The sequence below is a fragment of the Euprymna scolopes genome, chromosome 12 (genome assembly GCF_053919585.1).
Source record: "Euprymna scolopes isolate OS-2025 chromosome 12, ASM5391958v1, whole genome shotgun sequence".
In the NCBI taxonomy this organism is placed as follows: domain Eukaryota; kingdom Metazoa; phylum Mollusca; class Cephalopoda; order Sepiida; family Sepiolidae; genus Euprymna; species Euprymna scolopes.
Genome location: NC_136493.1, coordinates 2666172 through 2692418, shown reverse-complemented (window position 1 = coordinate 2692418; position 26247 = coordinate 2666172). Strand labels below are relative to the sequence as shown.

The following is a 26247-nucleotide window of genomic DNA, read 5'->3' as shown; positions in this document are numbered from 1 at the left end:
CCTCATTGACATTATGCTGCTTGGATGTATGCCTACCAATGACAACCTGGACGGTCCTATTGTCTGAGAAGGATTTAATTATATTTTGTATATATATTAGAAACTGAAGTGTAGTGGCGGTACGCATAGTTTGCCCTAAAAAAGGTTATCCTATACTACTTACAAACGTATAAACAATAATATATGTTAGCAGTTCTGTTGTACTTGGACTAATCTGAATCTAATGAGTTTCACATGATTAAACCAATAATTAGATAACTAGGTCAGAAGTTTAGGAATTAATACGATATATGTCATCAATGCCTGACTATTTAATCTGTAAATAATTAATATTTATTGATGATACACGAAAACAGTGAACATATTCTAATAAAGAACTAATAACAAATTCTGAGTTTAAACTTTGCAAACCAAATATTTAATTACATAAAAATAAACACCGCAGATGTAAAAAAAAAAAAAAAAAAAAAAAAAAAAAAACCGTTGTCGCATTGAAGATACGAATATATGTATATATGTTACAGAGAAGGGGTTAAGTTGCAGGTGACAGAGATGGACAGTCAGCTCTCCGGGCTTGCGAAGATGAGTCAAAGGAAAGTCGGCCAGATTATAGGTCAAGGTAGTGATCCTGGATCCAGGTATCTCGGGAATGGCGTCGAAAAAGTTAAAAAATAGCGACCACGAGGAGAAAAACGAACACATTTTCTCTCTGTCATTTTGCACACACACTCCACCTCGCGATCCCTTCATGCTGTCAGCGTTGTCACAAAAAAATAAATAGTATTTTCGAACCATTCATTCCTGATACGTGTTATTTAAAATTGCAAGAGACTTTGTTTTGTGTTTACGTCTATTGTGGAGGTACACTTAAGTTGTACGGATTTTAAACAAACCCTGATTAGCGATCCGCTAGTTTATGAATAACACAACATATAGAAACTACTAGGCTATAACAAAATTTTGAAAAATAATCAAACATAACTATTGACCATATAATTATTTTGAAAAAAATCGATAAGTAGAATACGACGCTAAATTAAATTATATGAATCCATCTTAGTGTTTTTGTAAGCAGAAGTATGTACTAACTTAAAACGTAAACAAAACTAGTAGCGTGAACCGAAGGCTAAAGTATCTACTTATAATGACCGACGTTTACATCTGAAAATAAAATAACTTGTATGCTGATTAACTTAATTAAATAATAATATTGAAATTAGACTTGTGGACACATATATTGGCAACTGGAAATTGAATTATAAAAATTACTGCGGATCTGAAATCTAGCCTCGGCATTGCAATGGAATAATGTTAGTTCATGAAGAAAACATATTTGGTCTGAAAATAATTAAAATAATTGAAAAGAATTAATAAATAATCATTTTGAATTTTTAATCAATGAAATATAATCAATTAAAAAGAAATAGCTGCGAACCCAACTGTTTAAATCGTGATCACCGGAAATCGAAAGAATGAAGCTGTAATATGCATGAAATAAATGTCGAATACTACAGAATCCGATGGAAATATTGCAAGGCAAGTGCGTTTTAATTTAGAATGCACATAAAGCATAACACTTTGTATATATGATGTGTATATATGATGTGTATATATGATGTGTATATATGATGTGTATATATGATGTGTATATATGATGCGGATATATGATGTGTATATATGATGTGTATATATGATGTGTATATATGATGTGTATATATGATGTGTATATATGATGTGTATATATGATGCGGATATATGATGTGTATATATGATGTGTATATATGATGTGTATATATGATGTGTATATATGATGCGTATATATGATGTGTATATATGATGTGTATATATGATGTGTATATATGATGTGTATATATGATGCGGATATATGATGTGTATATATGATGTGTATATATGATGTGTATATATGATGTGTATATATGATGCGGATATATGATGTGTATATATGATGTGTATATATGATGTGTATATATGATGTGTATATATGATGTGTATATATGATGTGTATATATGATGCGGATATATGATGTGTATATATGATGTGTATATATGATGTGTATATATGATGTGTATATATGATGTGTATATATGATGCGGATATATGATGTGTATATATGATGTGTATATATGATGTGTATATATGATGTGTATATATGATGTGTATATATGATGCGTATATATGATGTGTATATATGATGTGTATATATGATGTGTATATATGATGTGTATATATGATGCGTATATATGATGTGTATATATGATGTGTATATATGATGTGTATATATGATGTGTATATATGATGCGGATATATGATGTGTATATATGATGCGGATATGCACAAATGAATACCTGTTGTGTTAAGAAAGGTCCTTATTCATTGACTGTGAAACTCTTCACAAAATGTTTTTCCACGCGCTGATGAGGCCTAGTTGTGCAAAATTATAATCGATGAACTATTGATTGTTTGTCTTAAATAAAGTGTTATAAATTAAAAAAATCAGCATTTTGGAAAATGAGTAAATCCCTGTGTGCCTATTCCTTTGAACGTAGTATGCTCAAGAAAAAATAAAATATATATATATATATATATATATATATATATAATTTATTTATACAAACACTGATGGCTACATATGTGCATACATGTTTCTGTAATAACCCGCGTTGGGGGATTACGTCTTCATGCCAAGAATTATCGTCGAGAACTGATATTTCAAACAAAAAAATTTTCTTATTTCGTTCACAAAGTTAGAATGTAACATGGGTGGGGGTTATTAGCGGAGAGAGGATAAGTGAGGTCTTTGAACATAATAAACCTCTTCTTTTTTATTTCCCTTTTTTTATATTCCTTTTTGAAGTTTATCTATCCCATCTTTTGGTTTTTACGGTATAAGGTACTTGAGAATTTAGTATTTTTGTCGATTATGTTAAATGACCTCACTTGTCCTCTCCCCGCTCATAACCCCCAACCATGTTACATTCTAATTTTGTAAACGAAATAATAAAATGTTTTTGTTTTAAATATCAGTTCTCGACGATAATTCTTGGCCTGAAGACGTAATCCCCCAACGCGGGTGATTACAGAAGCATGTATGCAAATATGTAGCAATCAATGTTTGCATAAATAAATTTAATATACCTGCTCTGTTCCCTCATTGAGCACTCTTTGGTACACACATGTTGTTTCATTGGATGTACTTCTAGGAAACTAAACTCTACAGGCTATATATATATATATATATATATATATATATATATATATATATATATATATATATATATATATATATATATACATACATACATACATACATAATATTAGTGAAAGAAAATTCTCGCTTAAGAAAATAAGAGTGTAATATTCATTTAGATAAACTCTTCACCCCAGAAAATGGTGGCCCGTGGAGACAGACAAAATGAGTTTGGAGACAGTCCGGTATAGAAGACCAATTCTAGGTTCTTTTTGTTTGGATTTGAAACCGACGGTTCCGATGCCTTTCGAGTCCTCTGTATGACAATATATGACTAAATAGATAAATAACAATGCTTCTTTGATTGGATTTGAAACCGATGGTACCGATGTTGTTCTGATCTTCTGTATTACAATATGTGACTAAAAAGATAAATATTAATACTTCTTTTCTTCTTGTCTCTTTCAGGCATTTACTATGGTATTACGATATCAATCGTCTCTTTCGCTACAGCTATGACGGTGTTTACCTTGAATATCCACCACAAGGGGGCGCGTGGTCATGAGGTGCCTGTAATCATTAAAAAAATCTGCTTCGGAATTCTAGCAAAAATATTCTGCATGCGCCTCGAAAAACCGACCAACAAATCTTCAAATGTGGTAAATGTGTTTCCTTCTCTTTTTTCCTGTTTTTTTTTTTTTATATATAATTCTATGTTTTAGTCGTGTGTGGATGTGTGTGTGTGTGCTGTTAATAAATTCCATCAACTTCTCATGGTTCTCAAAATCGCCATGATGTTAGATTTGGAACTTGTATTCCTTATTCTACAGGGTAGATCGATAAAATTGTCGACATGATTCCGTTTCCGGTTGATGAAAACCGGTTTTCTTTTTTGTTGTACACCACCTGCTAGTTGGTCAGTTGTGTACTAATCGCAAGAATGATAGGGGCCTTCTATCATGTCTGAAAGCGACACAATGTTCAACGAGCGAGATCGGAGATGCGCCGCTGTACATCTCATGCTCTCTACCAATCCAAGTTATGACAACAGGACCATTGCCATCACACTCAAAATGCATCGTTGGGTTGCCACGAATAACAGGGACGTGCCATGGTGATAAAAACTGATCACAGTTATGGTCTTTGGTGTGGTTTCAAGTGAGGGCCACATCATGCCACCTCACATCTTCGAAGTCGGTTTGAAAGTCAACACCAAAGTGTATTTGAATGTGCTGAAGAGTGTAATGATTCCCTGGTGCAATCAGTTGACCGCTGGCAGACCCGGGGTGTAGCAGTAGGACTCAGCGCTGGCCCCCAAGTCAAATTTCAACAAATCATCTCTTTTTAAAAATTAACAAAATTATTATAATCTGGACATATAGCTTAGTGGTAGAACATTTGACTACAGCCTGGATGTACCTCAATATTTTTTTTTTCTTATTAATGTGTTCAATTTATGATAACAGAAGAGGTATCGTTTAAAATCGCCGCAAATCATTTCTCCGTTTGCATATTTTAAAACTAAACATTAATCAGAAGTGATTTTTCCAGGGCATTCAATGTCAAGCCCAAATATCAGCTGACGTGATATTGTAAACAAACACAGACAGAATTTGATGAACGACATTATCATTATTATTTGTTTATATTTCCGTGGGTTGCTTTGGGGTGCTACAGATGACATGTCAACCAGTTCTCTCCATCTTTCCCTGTTTTCCATATATTTGGTCGCTTCGCTCAGCTTCAATCCTGTACATTCTTTGATTTCTTCCCATCTCTTCTTCCGTCTTCCTCTCTTTCTTCCTGGCTGTTTCCTGAAGCATTGACTTGGCAAAACCTTCTCCTCTTGTTACGTGCATCAGAAGGAGAGATGCGTCCTTGAAAACTTTGAAACATTACCCTGCTGCTATAAATATTGAATAACTTGCTGGTTGTAAAATACGCTTAAATATATTTTAATTCATGCAAATTTTGTATTTATTATCAGAGAGCAAATTCTTTATTGAATATTATATTGTACCTAATATATTTATTGTGTATATACACGTACATGTGTGTGTATGTGTGTGTTTAAATTTCATTCAGAAAAAAACAATTTTTCAGAACAGAAATTTATTGTTTGAATAAAGAATACAGTTCAATTTTTTTCCTTAACCCATGGATTTTCAATCTAGGCTCATCTCCTCAGAGCAAAAGTCAATAGCAAATATTAGATTTAATTCGAAATAATTTTAAAATATATATAAAATTAGTAAATAAGATTAGATACGATAAAAGGATATGAATTTATAGTATGCGGATATCATAGATTCATATCCTTTCATTATATCTAATCTTATTTCTTCTATTTTCTTTATCTATGCGCCCTAAAATGATGTAATTAATTTTTAAATAGCACTTTCTCTATCAAGTATATTGAGCTATTCTCTTATTAGCTGGGATTGTCTTATATAATATTACCTTCAAAAATATTCTGTAAGACTCGATATCACACAATCAATTTATCTGTGTTCCTATTCACCTCAGGATTCTGATATATATATATATATATATATATATATATATATATATATATGTGTGTGTGTGTGTGTATGTGTGTGTGTGTGTAAAATTTATTTATACAAACATTGTTGGCTACATATGTGCATGCATGTTTCTGTAATCACCCGCGTTGGGGGATTACGTCTTCAGGCCATGAATTATCGTCGAGAATTGATATTTCAAACAAAAACATTTTCTTATTTCGTTTACAAAGTTAGAATCTAACACGGGTGGGGGTTATGAGCGGGGAGAGGACAAGTGAGGTCTTTGAAGATAATAAACATCTTTTTTATTTCCCTTCTTTATATTCCCTTTTTAAGTTTATCTATCCCATCTTTTGGTTTTTTTATGGTATAAGGTACTTGAGAATGTAGTATTTTTGTCTTGCGGTCCGTAAATTAAACATGTATGCACATATGTAGCCATCAATGATTGTATAAATAAATTTAATATATCTGCTCTGTTTACTAATTGAGCCCTCTTTGGTAGACACATGTTGTGTCATTGGATGTACTTCCAGGAAACTAAACTCTACTGGCTATATATATATATATATATATATATATATATATATATATATATATGCTGATTTCCAAAGTTTTAAAAAGATGAATTGGGTGCCATCAGCTAGAATCGAAAGCAAACAATTTAGAGCCCCAGCTTCGTTCCCTACTGTTTGAGTTAACCCGACAGATAGATAACAGAGATTTAAAATGTTATCTGCACATGCGTAAAACTTATATTATATGTCGGCAAGTTGAAATTAACATTTTGCATTTAAACTTGCCGATATATTTCTGTACGTGTTATTCATTCATCCAAACAAAGATTTTACTTGTTATCTTTGGTGTATGATTACTATTTCCTGTTAAATTCTGTGTTAGGTGATCTTTAGTTCAAGAGTTTATCGATTAAACACACACATATATACATCTACTGTTTTATTTATATATATATATATATATATATATATATATATATATATATATATATATATATATATATATATATATAAACCAACATACAAGTATTAGGAAGTTTAATCAGATATCCTTCTAGCTTGGCAGGTCGAGAGCAGATTCAAAATGTTTCCACAAATAGTGCCAACTATATGGTCAAATCACTGATAAGGAAGTTGCTTGAGGCAGGACCTATCGCTCCCCTCGTCTCTATAGTGATTGATTGAAATTCAAATATCTCAAAGAAGCTAGTACGTTGCGATTGTTTGCTATTTTTTAATGATCCGAAACTATGGTGCTTGCTCGATCATACTATATCAAAGATGAGAAGGGTGTTGTAGCTTGCTTAAAACATTCTGCGTAGTATGAAAGGATTTCAATAATTTTCAAATATATTACGTTTATTTACCAACATAATGTGTCGTTTTTTTTTGTTTTGTTTTTTACATGGAAGTCACCACTTATCAAGGCCCGGAAGCCACTCGAGGATAAGGGTTATTGCGTGTACAGCAATCAATGGGATAGTATCGTAGTAATCGTTAGTATTGGAGATTTGATAAAGTGTCTTACTAAAGGGGGCGTTTCATCAGGAATTTGTTTATGTTGGACTTGAAGACATCCAAGTTGGGAAACAGGCTGACAGAAAAGAGTTCCATTAGCATGCACTTCTAAGAAAGAAACTTTGTTCATTGAATCTACGTTTTGATTTTGGCACAGTTAAAGAGTGGGGAAAATTCTTGACAGTGGTTTCAGATAGACGGGTGTTTTTCGTGAAAGATTGGCGAGGGGGAACCAGAGATTGGAGCTCAGACGAGCAGTTGCCATGAAAGTAACGATAAAACAAAGACAAGCTCGCAACGTCTCTTGTATGGGAGAGAGGTTGCAGGGAAGAGAAAAGGGCATCCCCACTAATCCACGAAGTCTATTTTATACTCTGTCAAGGCAGGATAGGCTGTTTTTAGCAGCTCCTGCCCAGATGTGGCAGCAGTCCTCCATCCGTTGACGTACTTGGCTTTTATACAGATAGAGAAGTGCATCAGTAGTGAGATATCTTCTGGAGCGGTAGAAGGATCCCACCATCTTTCCAGTGTACAAGATTGTAGGTTTTGATGTCCCTAATTTTCGAGAGTAGTATCTCTTCTTCAGGAGAGAAAATAAAAAAGAAACGTATACAACTGTTTGGCAAGGCTTTCGTTTGTTTGTTTTATTTTTGTATGTTTCTTTATTTCCGGAAATCAGTGTTGCAACTTGGTCGTCAAGTACAGGATACAAGTTGTTATACATATTAAATATTGTTAGAAATTATTGTATTTTTTATGTATATAAATGAGAAATTTTTGCGCGTTACGCATAAAGTGTGTATCAAAGATGTATAACATTAATATAAAACGTTCAATTGTGCCGATAAAAAACATTTCCATTTTTGTTATTTGCTAATATTCATCAACCAAAAAAGCATCTTATTTTATTGAATCGTATTGTTTGTTTTTCTTTTTCTAAGATGTTGGTTATTGATGTTTGAATGTACATTTTTTCTGTTGTTTTTTTATTCCTCTGTAGGCACATCTACCCGACATGACGACATCTTCTGAAATTCCAGAGATGGTATATTAGTACGCACACACACACACGCTCACACACACACACACACACACACACGCATGAATCAATTTCAACGCCGGCAAAAAATAAGCATACACATGCATATAGCTTGCTTGGGTATATATGCGGGTTCAAACAGTTAAAAATTAAATTAACTGCTTCACAACTCATTGAAAGTGCGTGGACGCGTATATATATATATATATATATATATATATATTATTTTGTATTGGATTTATATATATATATATATATATATATATATATATATATATATATATGATTGCGTAAGAATGAAACACTAGTGTCTGTAGGTAAAATAAATTATTATCATTTCGTTATAGTATACTATTATATATTTCGTCTTATAAAATATCTTTATATATATATATATATATATATATATAATTGTTTTATCAAAAAAACAAGACATCGAATTCAGTAATCTTATATATACCAATAATTTTTAATTCAAAAAGATATGGCTTAAACTGTAAGCTACAAAATTATCATAATTTCATAATTGAGCATTTATATAATTATTTTAGCAAAAACCAAGACATCGAGGGATGGATTTATAGCACCAAAAAGTGTATTTCATCTGTAGTTACAATTGTTTCGAGACTGTTCTGACAAATTCAAGCACTATGTCGATTGAAATTATTCACAGGAACAGCCTTTAACTTAATAAAAGTATAACACTTACCAAAGTTATATATATATATATATATATATATATATATATATATATATATATATATATATATATATATATATATATATATATATATATACAGGGTGTCCACAACGTCTGACTACATTATGTAGCCAGACTTTGTGGGCACCGTGTAGATTATTTAGCCAGACTTGTTCCTTGCTAATAGAGTCAAATGGTTTTGTGGCCAGGTTCGAATCTCCCAACCAGCTGTAATCATAACTCCCTGCATTGATAGATTCCTGAAAGGATGAAACATTAATGTCCATAGGTATTAAAAAAGTTATCATAGTAATAATTTTATATATATATATATATATATATATATATATATATATAATCTGAGGTTATTGTTTACCGGAGGTTAATTAATGAAGTTCACTGAGGTTAATACAAGAATGTTCAATACCGTAGAACAGGGTATACTCTTTATTTGTTTTACAGTAACTAGACACCTCTCCATGCGATACAGCTTATTCGAAAGAAAAGTTTGCAATGAAAATATCAGGTCTTACTCGTCACACGGAGTAAATATCAGGAGATTCTATAAGACCTTATATTTTCATTGTAAACCTTGTTTTCGTATAAGCTGTATTGCGTGAATAGGTCTTTAGTTACTAGTAAGTAGCTGACCGAAACATGCTCATGAATGTGTAGCAACATATTACTGCTTACGTAAAAGCAAATGAAGAATATGTATATATATGATTGCGTAAGCATGAAACACTAGTGACTGTAGGTTAAAATCAATTATTATAATTTCGTTATAATTTTCAAGTTATAGCTAAGGCAATCAAGGTTCACGACTTCCGCCCGTACGAACAGTCTATGTCACCTAATGTACTCGTCTGAATTCGGTGTTTAACAGTGCTTAATTCCCTTCATTCTCAATTGTTTGGTGGTCCTGGGGTAGAGGCTCGGCAAATGAAGCAAAAAGTTACTTCGTGGTTGGGTTCGAATCTGATGTGATAATGTAACACTAGTGTCTGTAAGCACAAATGAATAATTATTATATAAACAATTTAATTCAACAAATGAGTATAAGCTACTTTATACTTGTTTATTACTTATACGATATATTCTTTTCTACCTGAATCCGTTGATGTGTAACGTAATGGAACAATAATAAAGAAACAATGAAATGAATTGGCATAAGTTATTTTAACAAATAATGTAAATAAAATATCTCGCTTTACCCGCAAATATCTCTTGTCGCTACATGTATGCATACAAAACTTTACGTATACACAAACAAAAGACAAACAACACACAAAAAACAGACAAGCAATACACAAATGAAACACAAACAACAAACAAAGTAACAACACACTAGCAACAAACAAACGACACACATACAACACACAATCAATATACATAAAAAAAACTTATATAGCACACACAACACACAGACAACAAACAATACACAAACAGCACAACAAACAGCACAGCAAAAAACACACACAAACAACACACGCAAGCAACAGACAAACAGCACACATAAACAATGCACATAAACAACAAGCAAACAACACACAAACAAAAGACACAACACAGAAACAACAAACAATCAACACGACAAAAAACACACATAAACAATAAACAAACAGAAAACAACACAACACACACAAACATCACACAAAAACTACAACTAAAACATTACACAAACAACAGACACAAACAACAGACAAGCAACGCAAACAACATAAAAAACAACATACACAAACTACACATAAACAACATACACAAATTACATATAAACAACATACACAAACTACACATAATCAATATATACAAACTACATACACAAACTACACATAAACAGCATACACAAACAACATACACAAACTACACATAAACAACATACACAAACTACACATAAACAACATACACAAACTACATATAAACAACATACACAAACTACACATAATCAATATATACAAACTACATACACAAACTACACATAAACAACATACACAAACAACATACACAAACTACACATAAACAACATACACAAACTACATACACAAACTACACATAAACAACATACACAAACTACACATATCTAAGGAAATGGCAAAAACACTAGAAGAAGACCTCCAATCTGTAGTGGAATGGGAAAAAAATGAATGGTCACATTCAATGCTTCCAAGAATAAGCTTTTTTCCTTCAATAATTACAAGAAACATTTTCAACCATCAATAGTTATGACTAAAGATACATTACCCGAAAGTACTTCTTTCAAACTCCTCGGATTAACGTTAACAGGGAACATGAGCTGGAACAGATACATTGAGAGCATTGCCAAGGCTGATGCGAAGAAGCTGGGCTCTCTCTACCGTGCTAGTAAGCTACTTACGCCTAAAAATATTCTGTATCTCTACAAGGCCACCATTGGCCCATGTATGGAGTACTGTTGTCACATTTGGGCTGGTTCATCTGCTACTAGTCTCTCACTTTTGGACAGGGTTCAAAAGAAAGTCGTCCTAAACTGTCATTAAAGCTTCAACCTCTGTCCTATCGACGAAATGTTGCATCACTCTGTCTGTTCTACAAGTATTTTAATAGCGAACTATAAGCCCTTGTGCCCATTCGACGTAAATACTCCCGACAAACCCGACAAGCAGCAAAATTCCATCCCTACACAGCTGAGATCCCTAGATATAAGAAAGCCTGATGAATTCGTCAATAATTTTTATTGACGAGGATAGATATCTTTCCGTCAACCGTAACCGTATGTAAGTCCTCAGTAATTCATAATTGTATTTTTGATTATTGCATTTATTCAGGATAGAACTATCTCATTCAAGAAGTGTGTAAGTTTACAACTGAGTTTTACCAACTACTTTACACACTACGCCACAAATTTCTTAACACAACTACTCAGGCGTGACGGATGCAACAAGAGTATGCTGTCCGAGCGGATTACATAAAGGGTTCCACCCGAAATTCCCTATAAATTCTCGAGTTCACCAGAATAATTCTCGGGTTCGACAAGACATACCTGAGGAAGGTCGGAGGTTACATCGACTGAAACGTTATGAAAATAACAGTCAATATAAGAACAGTAGTTTGAATAATCCAAGAAATATGAATTATCAATCCTTATCTAAAAAATTCAGAAAAATAAAGGAGTTTGTGTAAAGGAAAATATTTCTGGCAGAAATGAATCTGGCGATAAGCAAGAAAACAAACTTTCTAGAAATATTAAAACAAAAAAAAACAATTCGAAAGTTTCGTTTCTTACCAATATTTCGCCCTCATGAACGAATTAATCATGTAAATGATTTTGCGCTAATATGTAACATAGTATTCCCCCACACTTACCACCTCTTACACACACACACACACACACACACACCACTTCACACATATGCAAACACTTTTTACACACACACACACATTTATATATGTTTTAGCGCTTGTCTTTATTTAAAAGCTTTTACACGATTTGTAATTGCGGTGTCATTTGGCTGACAATCGATTTTTGCTGTGATTGTAGTGTTATTATTATTAATTTTATTATTATTAATTTTTATTATTATTAATTATTGCTTTTTTGTAGCTTCAGTTATTCTTGTTTTCGATGCTTTGTTTTGGACTTACATGCTTTTATTATTATTATTATTATTATTATTATCATTATTATTATTATTATTATTATTATTATTATTATTATTATTTATTAATTATTGCAATGGTTATTATTATTATTTATATTATTATTGTTGTTGTCGTTATAATAATTATCATTATTATTATTATTATTTTGTTATTATAAAAATTATTATTGTTATTATTAATATTATAATAGTTACTATTATTAATATTATTAAGAGTTTTATGATTATTTTATTATTTATTATTATTGTTATCTTTATGAACATGATTATTAATATTATTCATCATATAATATTGTATATTATTACGATTTTATTATAATAATCATTATTATTTTTCTTATTATAATGATCACTTTTATTATTATAATCATTATTTTTTTTATTATTATTATCATGATATAATGTTTATTATAATGATAATTATTATTACAATGATTGTATTGTTGTTATTATTAGAATGATTATTATTATGATGAGTATCTAAATATTAATTTATTTGTCTGTACGTCCAGTGTCACAAAAAAAAACATCATCTTTGCAAAGATTAATTAATGAGAAATAAAATTACTTCCCTTTATAGTCACTCTTTATTAGTTAAAAATAAATAAAAAATGTTTTCTTTAATCTGGTTGTCTGCTTATAGTTTTAAATTTTATAATTTTTAATGGTCATGTTTAGAGGAAACTGTAAGTTTTTTTTGTAGTTTCTTTTTAATTTTTTTAAATTTACAATTGAATTTATATATGTTCTGTATAATTTATATAAAAATATTCAGAAAAGAAACATAACAAAACAATATATTTACTGTTAAATGTTCATTGAAAAAATCTAAAGTTTTAAATCAATTCTTTTTTAGCTTTAAAAGTTTAAAAAATAATTTGTTAAAAATTGTTTGAAATTGGTCGTTATTTGTTTTATTTTATTTTTATACATTTTATGTATAATGTGTTTTAAAATTTTCAATTCCGTGGAATTTCAACTGGTTTTGCTAGTCGTTATTATTATTATTATTATTATTATTATTATTATTATTATTATTATTATTATTTTGGCTTGTGTGCATAAAAGTAGTTTTGCCTGACCAAGCATCATCGTGAGAGACCAAAAGAACTAGAACAAAAAATTGTCTTTGTAATCCAAATCTATTTCCTCTTACAAATTCGCAACATTTCTGACGTTACAGACAAAATAAACACAAACATATTCTCTCTTCCACTGACTCTAACATTCGCTCTCTTTTTTGTTTATACAACAGCTTTTTAATTATAGCAAAGTCATTTTATTAAGATTTTGAAATAAATTAAACTCACATTAAAATAAAACAAGATTATGAAACCATAAATCATTTTGTTTAATCTTGAGGTGGTTTTAGTATCAACTGTTTTCACACACACATACACACATTCATATATATAAAGAGAAAGATTATGTCTATACATATATATGTATACATAATGTAATATAACAATTCTCCAAGTTCTTAATATCAAGTTTTCTCAATTATTATTAATATTATTATTATTGTTAATTTTTATTATTAATTTTTACTCTTACTAATTATTGCATTTTTTAGCTTCAGTTATCCTTACTTTCGATGCTTGTTTTTAACTTACGTACTTTTATTATTATTATTATTATTATTATTATTATTATTTGTTGTGTCTGCACAAATAATTAACAAGAAGACGGAAAGTAAACAATAGTATATTAGGAAGAAAAGTTATATACATATTTACATGTCTTCAGGCATACTTCAGTTGGAGATATTTGGCAGGTGGCGTGTTGCATGTCTTACTGGAGGCAACATAGGCGTCTTGCCTATTTGGCGGTCGTTGCCGAACTCCCCCGGGATTGATGATTGATACCTTTATATATCTCACTCACCCACCTATGTTAATTAGTGGGCATCTCCACAACATTATTATTATTATTATTATTATTATTATTGTTGTTGTTTTTGTTGTTGTTGTTGTTGTTGTTGTAATGGTTATTATTATTGTTAATATTATTGTTGCCGTTGTTATTATTATAATGATTATCATTATTACTAATATTTGATTACGATTAGTATTGTTGTTATCATTAATATAATAGTAGTTATTAATACAAAAATTACCATAATTGTGGAAGGGAGAAGAAACGGCAGGGTGTCGGTTGCATAAATCATATAAGTTGTCTAAAATGGTGTTTTTATAAGATTTTTACGATAAACATCAGATGAGTACGTGACGAACATAATGAGTTTTTCCCTGTAAAAAAGCGGTTTAAAAACTAATATTATATATATATATATATATATATATATATATATATATATATATATATATATATATATATACTTTAAAGCAAATTTACTTTTGTCTTTTTCATCTTCTTATAGTATTGAACTTTTGTCAGTTTTTCTTGCCTGTCGTTGCCGCATCTTTTTAAGAACAAAATGAAAATACAATTAATTTTTCAAAAAATTATTTCATACACTTCTTAACATGAAATATATCTCTTCCATTCAAAGTTACTTTTCTTTGTATAAAATCAACTAATATTTTTGGAAAAAAAGGGGTTATGTTTTTTTAATTGAAACGAAAATAAATTAAATTACCGGTGACCGCCACTTTTTTACTCCTAATAGATAGATAGATAGATAGATAGATAGATAGATAGATAGATAGATAGATAGAGCAATATATACATATATATATATATATATATATATATATATATCATTCAAACACTATCGTTTTTGAATAATATATATTGCTATAGATAGATAGGTAGATAGATAGATAGATAGATAGATAGAGCAATATATATCATTCAAACACTACCTTGTTTGAATATATGGTTAAGTGGCAGTTTTAGTCATTTAGAACTGCTTTAATGCTTCACCGCTCACTTTTTTTTTCGATCAAATTTCAAAAAATTATTACAGTTTATAGATCACCTTCTCAGCTATATTATGAAAAAATTTCAATTTTTGTTCAGTAAAACAAAAGTTATGATGAATTTTCTGGTGTTTAAAATCGTAGAAATATGTAAGGAAGTGAGCGACGCTTTTTATGACTGGTTTCCATAACAACCATGTGGCTCCAGCGAATACTATTGCTACTAATTCACTGTTGTCTCGAAAAGAGAAGTAACACGTGAAACAGAGAGAATGAAACGATGAAAGGGAGATAATTGGGGGATTTTGTTGAAAGCAGACGAGTGCCGTACATTGTTATTACTTATGTGTGTTTATGAGGGGAAAATAAGACTGAAATTAAACAAAGAACACGTAAATTTATTGGAAGCCTGGAAAAACCATGGATTACAATAGAAAAATGCGAGCATGAAAAGTAATATGGTTAAATTAACTCGAAAAGAAAAGTACAAGATATTCTAGTAAAAAATAAATAAATTTATAACTTAAAATATTGTAGCATTAAGAATATATTATATAATGTTATAAATTGAATTTTTAAAAAATCCTTAATGTTGCAATATTTTTAATTTAATTTTTTTACTAGAATATCTTGTCCTTTTCTTTTCCAGTTTTAACAACTAGTCCTTTACTTTTCCATGTTTAAGCTTAACCATATAACTTTTCATGCTCGCATTTTTCTGTTGTAATATATGCATATAAATATAGGTAGAGAGTTATACAATAGACATATACAGAGTTTTATATAGATAGATAAATAGATAAGTATGTAGATAGATAGAGATTTATATAGATGGATTGTTATATAGATAGATAGATAGATAGATAGATAGACAGATAGATTAGATAGATAGGTTCCATATGTGAATAGGAGCAAAAATGTTGTTGGTTGTTTTTTTTAATAGAATTCCATTATATCCTAATTTTTGTGCTCAATTTCTTTCACTTTCGTGATCTTTCTTTTTTTATTTGTATTTCGTCGCTTTATATTCTGTTACCTAAAATGAGAAAGGCCAACATCTGCAGGGTGCCGACCAGCTTCCCCAAATCAAAGAAGCTCGTTCTAATCATAACGCACAGATCTTTTTTTTTTTATCTGGTTCACGTGTCTTTTAGATTAGATTGGTGCCGGTTTTTTGTGGCCTTATCTGTGTCTGTGGCAACACGAGGTGCAGGCGCATTCTACCTGCGCTCCTATCAACGCGATGGTGCTTATTTATCTACAACTATCACGCACATTGCACGTGTTAGATGTTTACGATAGAGAATGTCCATTCGTATTTTTTCCTATGACCTACATCCACATATCGATTAATCCCAAAATTATGTCATCGATTTTCAAGACACTTTTGACATCATTTTTTTTTTACATGGGGGTCACCACTTATCAAGGCCCTAAGGCCACTCAGGGATAAGGGTTATTGCGTGTACAGTAATCAATGAGATAGTATTGTAGTAATCATTAGTATTGGGGGTTTTGATATAGTGTCTTACTTAAGGGGGCGGTTTGTCAGGAGTTTGTTTATGTTGGACTTGAAGACGTCCAAGTTGTAGTCAGGTGGGAAACAGGCAAGCGGCAGAGAGTTCCACTGGCGTGCAGTTCTAAGAAACAAGCTTTGCTCATGGAATCTACGTTTGGATTTAGGCACAGATAAAGAGTGGGGAAAGTTATTGGCAGTAGTTTAAGCCAGACGGGTGTTTCTCGTGAAAGATTGGCGAGCGGGGACGAGGGATTGGAGCTCAGACGAGCACCTGCCATGGAAATAGCGATAAAACAAAGACAACGTTTCTTCTGTGGTGGTTGATCATTAGCATACAGATATTTTCATCATACGTATCTAAGTGCATTTCCATTTATATATCTACTAGGAGCGAGACCCAACGTTGGCCTTGATTGAATGTTGATCAACGAATGTGTCACACTCCCATATGTTTATTGTCATATTAATTGCCTGATCTGGTTGGAGACCCACCAGATTTTTATATATCATGGTTCGGATTAAAGTTTAAAATACAAAAGTCGAGTATCATGCTTCAATTGTGCTCTAAACAGAAACATTCATTTTGAACGAGACTCTGTCATATCAAAGAAGCTACTGTTGATTTTATATGTAGGACTTTTCAGTTTGTGTGATAAGAAAACCTCTCAAATGCGCTTGCGATATTAGGCTGCGTTAGGTGTTAACTTTGGTCAAAATCGCATGTTCCTTCTTTCATCCGATTATTCGATTATCGATTATCGATACTTATTGATATTCCGATAAATAACCTAAGAACACTGCGAGGTATATAAAGTAACTTCGTGTGAAATTTCATAAAAATCGGTCCAACTGTTTTCGAATCTATAGAGAACAAACTCATACACAGACAGACACAGACAAAGTTCCTTTTATATAATAATAGATTTAATTGAAAATCTCATCCACTGTTGTCTCCGAATGACTGATGGCCTTGATAAAGAATAAATCATTAGTATAAAACATCGTTCTTTATATCTAAGTACTAAGTATGTTTTATCAATCAATTTCTTGTTAAGCAAAGCCATCTTCAAGTTACGTTCTGTCGTTTCGTATCTAAGAAATTTTCTCTTTTTCTAAACAAAGTTATCAATATAGCTTGCTAAATTATTAAGAGGCATTTTATACCTCCTCAAGTAATCGATTATTCCGAACTCTCACGATGACGCTGATTTCAATTTTTCCACTAAAGGCCGATAACTCTCCAACCTTCTGCCTTATTGGTTCCTGTTCCTGCATCTTTGTAACCGGTGCAAGTCTCGATTAATCGGTCATGCTATTTTCTCTTCTATTTCATTTTTAGTGCATTTGATGCTTTTAATAGTCCATTTGTCCAATTATCTTTTTGCATTTGTTAAATTCAATCCTATAATCAATTTTACCATTTATTTTTATTAATCATGATAATTTAACTCGACGGAAGTCTTTTTGTTTTGTTTTGTTTTCATTTTTGGAAGAGTTATACTAGAGGAAAGGGAAGGCAATCCAAAAGTAATGCTTGTTTTCTAACCAAACTTTGTTTCTGGCAATTCAAAGCAAGTTCAATAAAGCAAAGTATAACACGAGAAAACATTACATACTGAAACATTTATTGAATTTAATTGTATTGGTTTTTTGCGGACTGTTATCCTTATCTTCATAGTTGTTTTTTCACTACGTTTCGACCAACTATTCCTCTGGCCTTCTTTAGGTGGTTAACCGCAACAGGATAGAAATGCTACGATTCCGGTTGAACATTGTCTGAAGATAGCGGTTTCAATCCTACCCAAAGCCGACAAGAGGATTAGTTGACCAAAACATGATGAGACAACAACAACTATAGAAGGCAGTAATTACTGGGGATATAATACAAGACTCAGCATTCCTAAAGAAGACCGGAGGATTAGTTGGTCGAAGCGTGATGAAACAAGAACTATGCAGATTAGGATAACAGTCCGCAAAAAAATTCAATACACAAATTATGAAGCCTCATCTCAAAGAATCCCAAAAAGAAATAGAAAAATAATTAATTGAAATTGCTAACAATTTAAAAACAGTCATCATAATCTGTTGTTGTCACTGGTTTCCTCGATATTTTTCTAGTCCGAATTCTTTCTAGAAGACATCGGGTACTTACAGGAAGGACAGCGTGTAGGTTACCAACGTCCTAAGTGAAAGCAAATTCTGTGGTGCCGATATAAAAAGATAAAATAAAAATGGCTATCGGTTTTTCCGACGCTATCTAGTAAAGAAGCACGTTATAATTTTACATTAAATATATATGGTAACATGAACCAAGTCTCCGTATTATTCGTAGTATTTGTATTATTCGACCTACTGTTCTAATCCTGAGTGTTATTTGCACGTTTCGGTCGATGTAAGCTCCGACCTTCTTCAGGTGTATCTTGTCAGACTTGGTAACCTTTCTATCAAACTCGGGAATTTACACGGAACTTCGAACGGGGCCCTTTATTTAATCCATGAGGGTAGCATGCTCTTGTTTTGTCAGCCATGATCAGGTAGATATTCTAAATACTTCGCAATTGTATTTTAAGTGTCGCCCGCACTCAGGATTGAACCTTAAACCTTCAAAAGAGTATAACTTACAACTGAATTTTACTAAGTATTTGATACAGTATATCATAAAGGGTTCCGTTCACAATTCCGTGCAAATACAAAGTGTGACACACACTTCCGAGTTCGACACAATGAAAGTGGTGTGCATTCAATACAACGTATACGGTAGAATCACTCCACAATAGTGAGACAAGCACATCGGATTCTTAAGCAATCCTGATACATTTTCAAACATGCATTAGTGAACTTCTTACAAATACATCCTATTCTTACGCAATGTCAATACACCACACGCATGCATATTGATACCATTCAGCAAATCTATGACACAGACTAGCGACACTGGTCTCTATAAAGTAGCGATTTATGCCAATAATTGCTCAAAAATCGAAAATTAAACAAAACACGGCTTCACTACTGACCGAACTCCGACTACAGTGAGTTGGCGGGACATGAATCCTCGGTCCTCCTATGTATTAGCGGTCCTGTAAGCAGCACACTGGGCAATTCGCCCACCAACAGGATTTTACCTACATCGTTGCAAGCGGTGATTATCAATGCCTGTTTAACGCTGAATCTCCCATTAAATACCGAGTTCGACACAAAGATTTCCGAGTTCGACAAAATACATCTGAAGAAGGTCGGAGGTTACATCAACCGAAACATTCTGCAAATAACAGTAAAGATGAGAACAGTAGTCCGAAAAATGCAAATGATTAATCCTCATCTAAAAAATTTTACAACATAATACATTAAGTGTGTTGATTTGTAATCGCTTGGGAAAATAGAATCGCATTTGATAGTGAGGGGGTACTGGCTTGAATTCAGTTTATTAATACGTTTTTTTGTTGTTTTTTTTATATTTTTCTAACATTTATTTAATTTTTTTACAGTTTGTTCCCTGTTCTTCTCAGAGCAACTCGTCCTATATCAGATTTAAACTTTCGAACCAAGAAGAGAGCGATCAGAACACTAAGCCACTACTGGTAAGTACCGACAATCGAAAAAGGTAAGATGCAAGGGGAGATAACAAAAAAAGTAGAAAGTCTTACAATTTCTATCGTAGAGTAAACGAACAGTACTCCATTCTTCGTTATTATAGCTAAATCCGACAGCCAAGAAATTGAGTTTTCATTTAAAAACAATAACTACTTACTTTTTTGTCAAATTCAACAACATGCCATATTATCTACTAATTGTTATCTCACGATCAGTTAAATATTTCTAGAATATTACATAAAATACATATCTCCATGATTCAACGAAAAAATGATTTTGCAAATATTTTAAATTTGATATTTATTCAACACAGACCCGAATACCCTCTAGGAATCAACCTTTTCTTTTTTTCTCTCTTTTTTTTATTTTATCTTCTTTTTATTTTTATTTTTTTTTATTTTTTTTTGCTTTGTCACCTGTGACGTAAACATAAGGGAAATATCTCATAGTTTGAATTGGCAGAAGTTTTTGACAATTTCCAAAAATTAATTATCTCCCCTTCTAATATGCGCGATGTTCAGTTATTATATGAGCTCAAATTGCTAATTTCTTCGAAAACTATTTTCTTTAATTAATTTTCTACCGAATCGTTTTTCGTAATTTTCAGATATTTTCATTATTGCGACATAGCAATTCAGTAGATACTATTGGTTTCACTTAAAATTCAGTATTTAACTTCACGTTTAGTATCCCAAAACCTGTCTAATGAAGTCCCAGAGGTATTACATAGCCGCACCTGAATTGGGAGGTTGTTCGTTTCTATCCTAATCGTTTAATAAACTGCAACTATCTATATCACTTCAATTCCTTCTATGTCTAATCACATGACTAAAACAGCCAATCAGATACAACCGCTAGATTTAAACCTTGTTAAGCACATTTATTTTTACAAGGCAGTCACCACTTATCAAGGCCCGGAAGCCACTCGGGGATAAGGGTTATTGCGTGTACAGTACGTTAGTATTGGAGATTTGATAAAGTGTCTTACTTAAGGGGGCGGTTCATCAGGAATTTGTTTACATTGGACTTGAAGACATCCAGATTGTAGTCAGGTGGGAAACAGGCAACCGGAACAGAGTTCCACAGGCGTGCACTTCTAAGAATTCGGATTGATGTAGCTGTTGATTGTCATCATCATCATCATTTCTTTTCTTCTTTCCATCTGTGAAGCCTACGTTTCTCCTTATTGGTCCCTGAACAAAAGAAGGATTGGACCTAGTAATTTGCTCGCCTTTGTCCGTTCGTTTGTTCGCATTTTTCTTAATAACTACGCTTTGAATTCTTTGGAAATTTTGCACAAACATTAGTCATGGTGAAAGTAAATGTTTTGCCAGAATGGGTTTTCCGGGATAAGTCTGGTTGCCCCTCCTAAAAGGCATTATAGGGATAAAATTTCCCCCAAATCGTCTATCCGTTCATTTTTCACTTGTGGAAAGAAACCCCCGTATGCTTAGCTTGTTGGTGATAACTCTGAAATTAATAAACTTATGTAATATTGTTTAAGTTAATAAACTTATGTAATATTGTTTAAGTTAATAAACTTATGTAATATTGTTTAAGTTAATAAACTTATGTAATATTGTTTAAGTTTCAAAGGTCGGCAGAAATTACACCGATGTAGTCACCTACTGACCCAAACACCTCATTGGTCTTTTGGCGGGAAATAGAGTGTGTAACCAGTTTTGATCAGTGAGAGTGGGTCCTTTTGGGTAGAGGCAATTTTTATTTTTGTTCCGATCCAGAGTGCCCCTTTTGGGGAGACTGGATTTTCCTCCACATTAAAAACTGACCCTGTGCCTAACTTTATCCTCGTGGGTAACAAATAGATAGTAACAAGACATATATACGCCAACTTCCCTCTCTCTTTAACTGTGCTTAAATCTAAATGCAGATTCTATGAACAAATCTTCTTACCCAAAACTGCTCACCCGTGGAACACTGTTCCGCTGGCCTTCTTCCCAGTTGAATACAACATGGAAGCCTTCAAATCTAATGTAAACAAATTCTTACTGAGCCGTCCTCATAGATAATCAAATTCTACCCAATTTACACCATTAACGATTACTAAACTACCACCTTACATTCATTAACCTTTGTCCTCGAGTGGCCTTCGGGCCTTGATAAGTGGTGACTCCCAAATAAAAATCGAAAACATAAAAATAAAAATAAACAGCCATCATTTTCAAATGTTTGCTAAAGTATTATTTTCGAGTGGAAAGTTTATTGTTTTATTTATTTTCTTCAATTTCCTTTAGATGCACATATAATATTATAAGGTAATATAATATACTGTGCAATGTTTCAGTATTTACTTTAACAGTGCTCAATCCGTGAGAAGAACTTAGTAGTAGTAGTAGTAGTAGTAGTAGTAGTAGTAGTAGTAGTGTGAAACTATATCTATGTCATTAAAGTTACACAGTGGCGTCCATGTTTCTTTTCCGTTAGAAATCATCAGGTCGCTGGAAAGATGGTGGGATCCTTCTACCGCTCCAGAAGATATCTCACTACTGATGCAATTCTCTATCTATATAAAAGCCAAGTACGTCCAAGGATGGAATACTGTTGCCATATCTGGGCAGGAGCTGCTAAAAACAGCCTATCCTGCCTTGACGGAGTACAAAATAGACTTCGTGGCTTAGTGGGGGATGCCCTTTTCTCTTCCCTGCAACCTCTCTCCCACAGAAGAGACGTTGCGAGCCTATCCTTGTTGTATCGTTATTTCCATGGCAGATGCTCGTCTGAACTCCAATCTCTGGTCCCCCCTCGCCAATCTTTCACGAAAAACACCCGTCTAGCTGAATCCACTGTGAAAAATTTCCCCCACTCTATATCTGTGTCTAAATCAAAACGCGGATTCCATGAACAAAGCTTCTTTCTTAGAACTGCACGCCTGTGGAACTCTGTTCCGTCTGCCTGCTTCCCTCCGGACTACAACTTGGATGTCTTCAAGTCCAATGTTAACAAATTCCTAATGAACCGCCCCCTTAAGTAAACACTTCATCAAAGCTCCACACTAAGGTAATGTACTTGCAATAACCCTTATCCCTGAGTGGCTTCCGGGCCTTGATAAGTGGTGATCACTGTGTAAAAAAAAAAAAAAAAAAACGTCGTTTTCAATTTTGATTTTTCTATTTTTTTTTTTTTTCTTTCTTTGTCTTTCCAGGAGATGAATCCCACAATAAGCCAACCACAGTCAATGATGAGGGAGACTCGTTTCCATGGGGACCTGGACACCAGCAATGGTGGTATTCTGTCGCCCCGATTCAGTCGGTTACGGAATTTACAGAGTCGGCTATCGTCGCCAACACACTCGTCCAGTGACGACTTCGAGAGACAGTTCAAACGGGTACTGACAAAAGTCTACCAAACGATTGAGAGAAACGAAATCCGATTGGCTGAACAGGATCGTCGTGACGTCATCAAACTCGAATGGCAGCAAGTGGCGCAAATGGTGGACCGATTGTTCCTCACTGTCTTCGTCTGCGTCACAATAATTATCACCTGCATCGTCATGTTTAAAGCTCCCCACTCTACTGAGAGCCTTATCAGTTGATGTGTACACTTGGAAGAACACTTCAAAACTTTCAGCAGTTTTTCTAATGAGTTTAAGACTAAAAAGAAAGCGAAAAAAACGTTTAATGCAATGGATTGAAAGTTGTGGACAAATTAAGGTAATTGCAACGACAAGGGAGGTAAGTAGTGTAAAAAGATTGCGTGGTAGAGGAATGGAGCATAAAATCGTCGAAATCCTAATACACGAATTGAATATTGAAAAATCGAGACAAAATACTAAACCTTAAATCTAAAATAATAAAAATAAAATAAAAAACTAAACCAAAGAAATTGAACCGGTTTTTAAAGATTTTCGCAAAATGATAGCAAAAATATAAAATTAAGGATGCTACTTTTTACGCTGTTGACGGATTTCTTTACCTAATAAAAAAAACTGATAATGATGATGATGATAATATTAATGCTGGTGATGATAACGACGCTTTAAAGTTTAATTCTGCCAATGAGGTTGTTTTTTATAACGAACATAAACAGCAAGAAGAAAAACACAGCTAAGGAAAACGCATTTAAAATATTTGGGCATCGGTTTGTTTTTCTTCGAAACGCTGCGAAGTTAACCAAAAAAGACAATATGACAATGATACTTTTTTTGCTGGTCGTGTGAAGAGGCGACCCGCCATAATTTCTATCACACAATTCGTTGTTTGTCCTTTAGTATTCTCCAGTTTTAAACTGAATTCTCGCGTAATAAAAAACTAAACGCGATAGCACGATATAGCATATGAAGCTTTATTCAGTTTATAATAGTTTCGTACAAACATAGGTAATTATAAATAGTTACCTATAAACTGGAGTGTTCTTATTAAATTTATACTGAAAAGTTCTTAAACAATTGAGATGTTTTATGAAACCACTGTTCTAGTAATATGTTTAAATAATTTAAAAGTGGACATTAAATCGTGATTTCGGTATAGTTTTAATTTTTCAACAAATCCAGCCACAGAACTCCTCCAATTAATAAACGGTTGGAATATAATCTAATGGCTAAGAATAATCAACAAAATTTGGATTTCTTCAATCCTTTAAAATCTTTGCTTCCAAAAAAAGGTATAAATTTGATTTTTTTATAATATTTTTACGTTATTGTGTTCTGGAATATTTGTGTGTATGAAAATTGTTCGAATAACTGATAAAATCGGAGATATGCAAACTTTTCGAAAACAAAAATGTTTTTATCTTTAAATTTAGAAAAAAAATACCTTTTAAAATAAATTATCATTTTTCAAAGATGCAGAACAACAAACAGCTTTTTTTAATAAACAAATCGATTTAATTTTAAACAAAGAAGCATAAAACATATAAATATAACTCGAAATTTTAAATTGCACAAAAACTAAAAATTAACAAATAGACGTTTCCAAATGTTTTCAATGGATAAAATCAAATCTGGGTTTTTTTGTCTTTAACTTTACGAAAAATTACCCTTTTAAAATAAATTAACATTTTTCAAAGTTGCAGAACAGCAAACATTTCTTTGGCTAAATCGATTTAATTTTAAACACAGAAAAATAACACATATAAATAAAACTTAAAGTTTAAAATTGTATAAAAGTTAAAAAGTTAACATTTTGAAAATCGAAAAAATATGAAGTACATGTTTCTAAATATTTTCAATGTATAATATTTAAGAAAAGCATGTTCTTGTGAAATGCATCGTATAAAACCAAATCTGGATTTTCTTACTAAAGAATTCTTACCAGATTACAGGGTTGTTCTGCATTTCAAATGTAGTTTTATATGAGTGTTGTTCTTCGCGAGGAATACGCATTTTTAAAGCATATCTTTCCCGGGTGAAAATAGCAACCTGAACAAATGAATTGTTATCGAATGAACAAAATCGAAAGTTGCAGGAGATATTTAATAAATAAACTTATCAATTATCGAGTTACTACCAAAAGTTGTAGCAGGAAATATTTCCAAGTCGTCCATCTTTAAAGTGACCAAAGACGTTATTTCGAAAGAAAATATTTTCGGAATAATTAGTATTTTCGGAGTAATTGATAATTAATAAATTCAAAAAAATGAATAATTTCAAA

The 26247-nt window shown here is 32.1% G+C and overlaps 1 protein-coding gene across 3 annotated transcripts in view; it reads left to right on the top strand.

Moving 5' to 3' along the window:
• LOC145291152 (neuronal acetylcholine receptor subunit alpha-10-like) overlaps positions 1-25551 on the top strand; it is a 693294-nt gene extending 667743 nt beyond the window's left edge. For 2 of the 3 annotated variants that reach the window (XM_080136678.1, XM_080136679.1), the window contains 4 exons: positions 3678-3868; positions 8270-8314; positions 20533-20625; positions 23802-25551. In XM_080136678.1, the coding sequence (XP_079992804.1) occupies positions 3678-3868; positions 8270-8314; positions 20533-20625; positions 23802-24191 (719 nt within the window). In that variant the 3' untranslated portion in view covers positions 24192-25551. The remainder of the gene's footprint in view (positions 1-3677; positions 3869-8269; positions 8315-20532; positions 20626-23801) is intronic. The other variant, XM_080136680.1, reaches the window with a different exon arrangement.
• Positions 25552-26247: the final 696 nt, after the last annotated feature.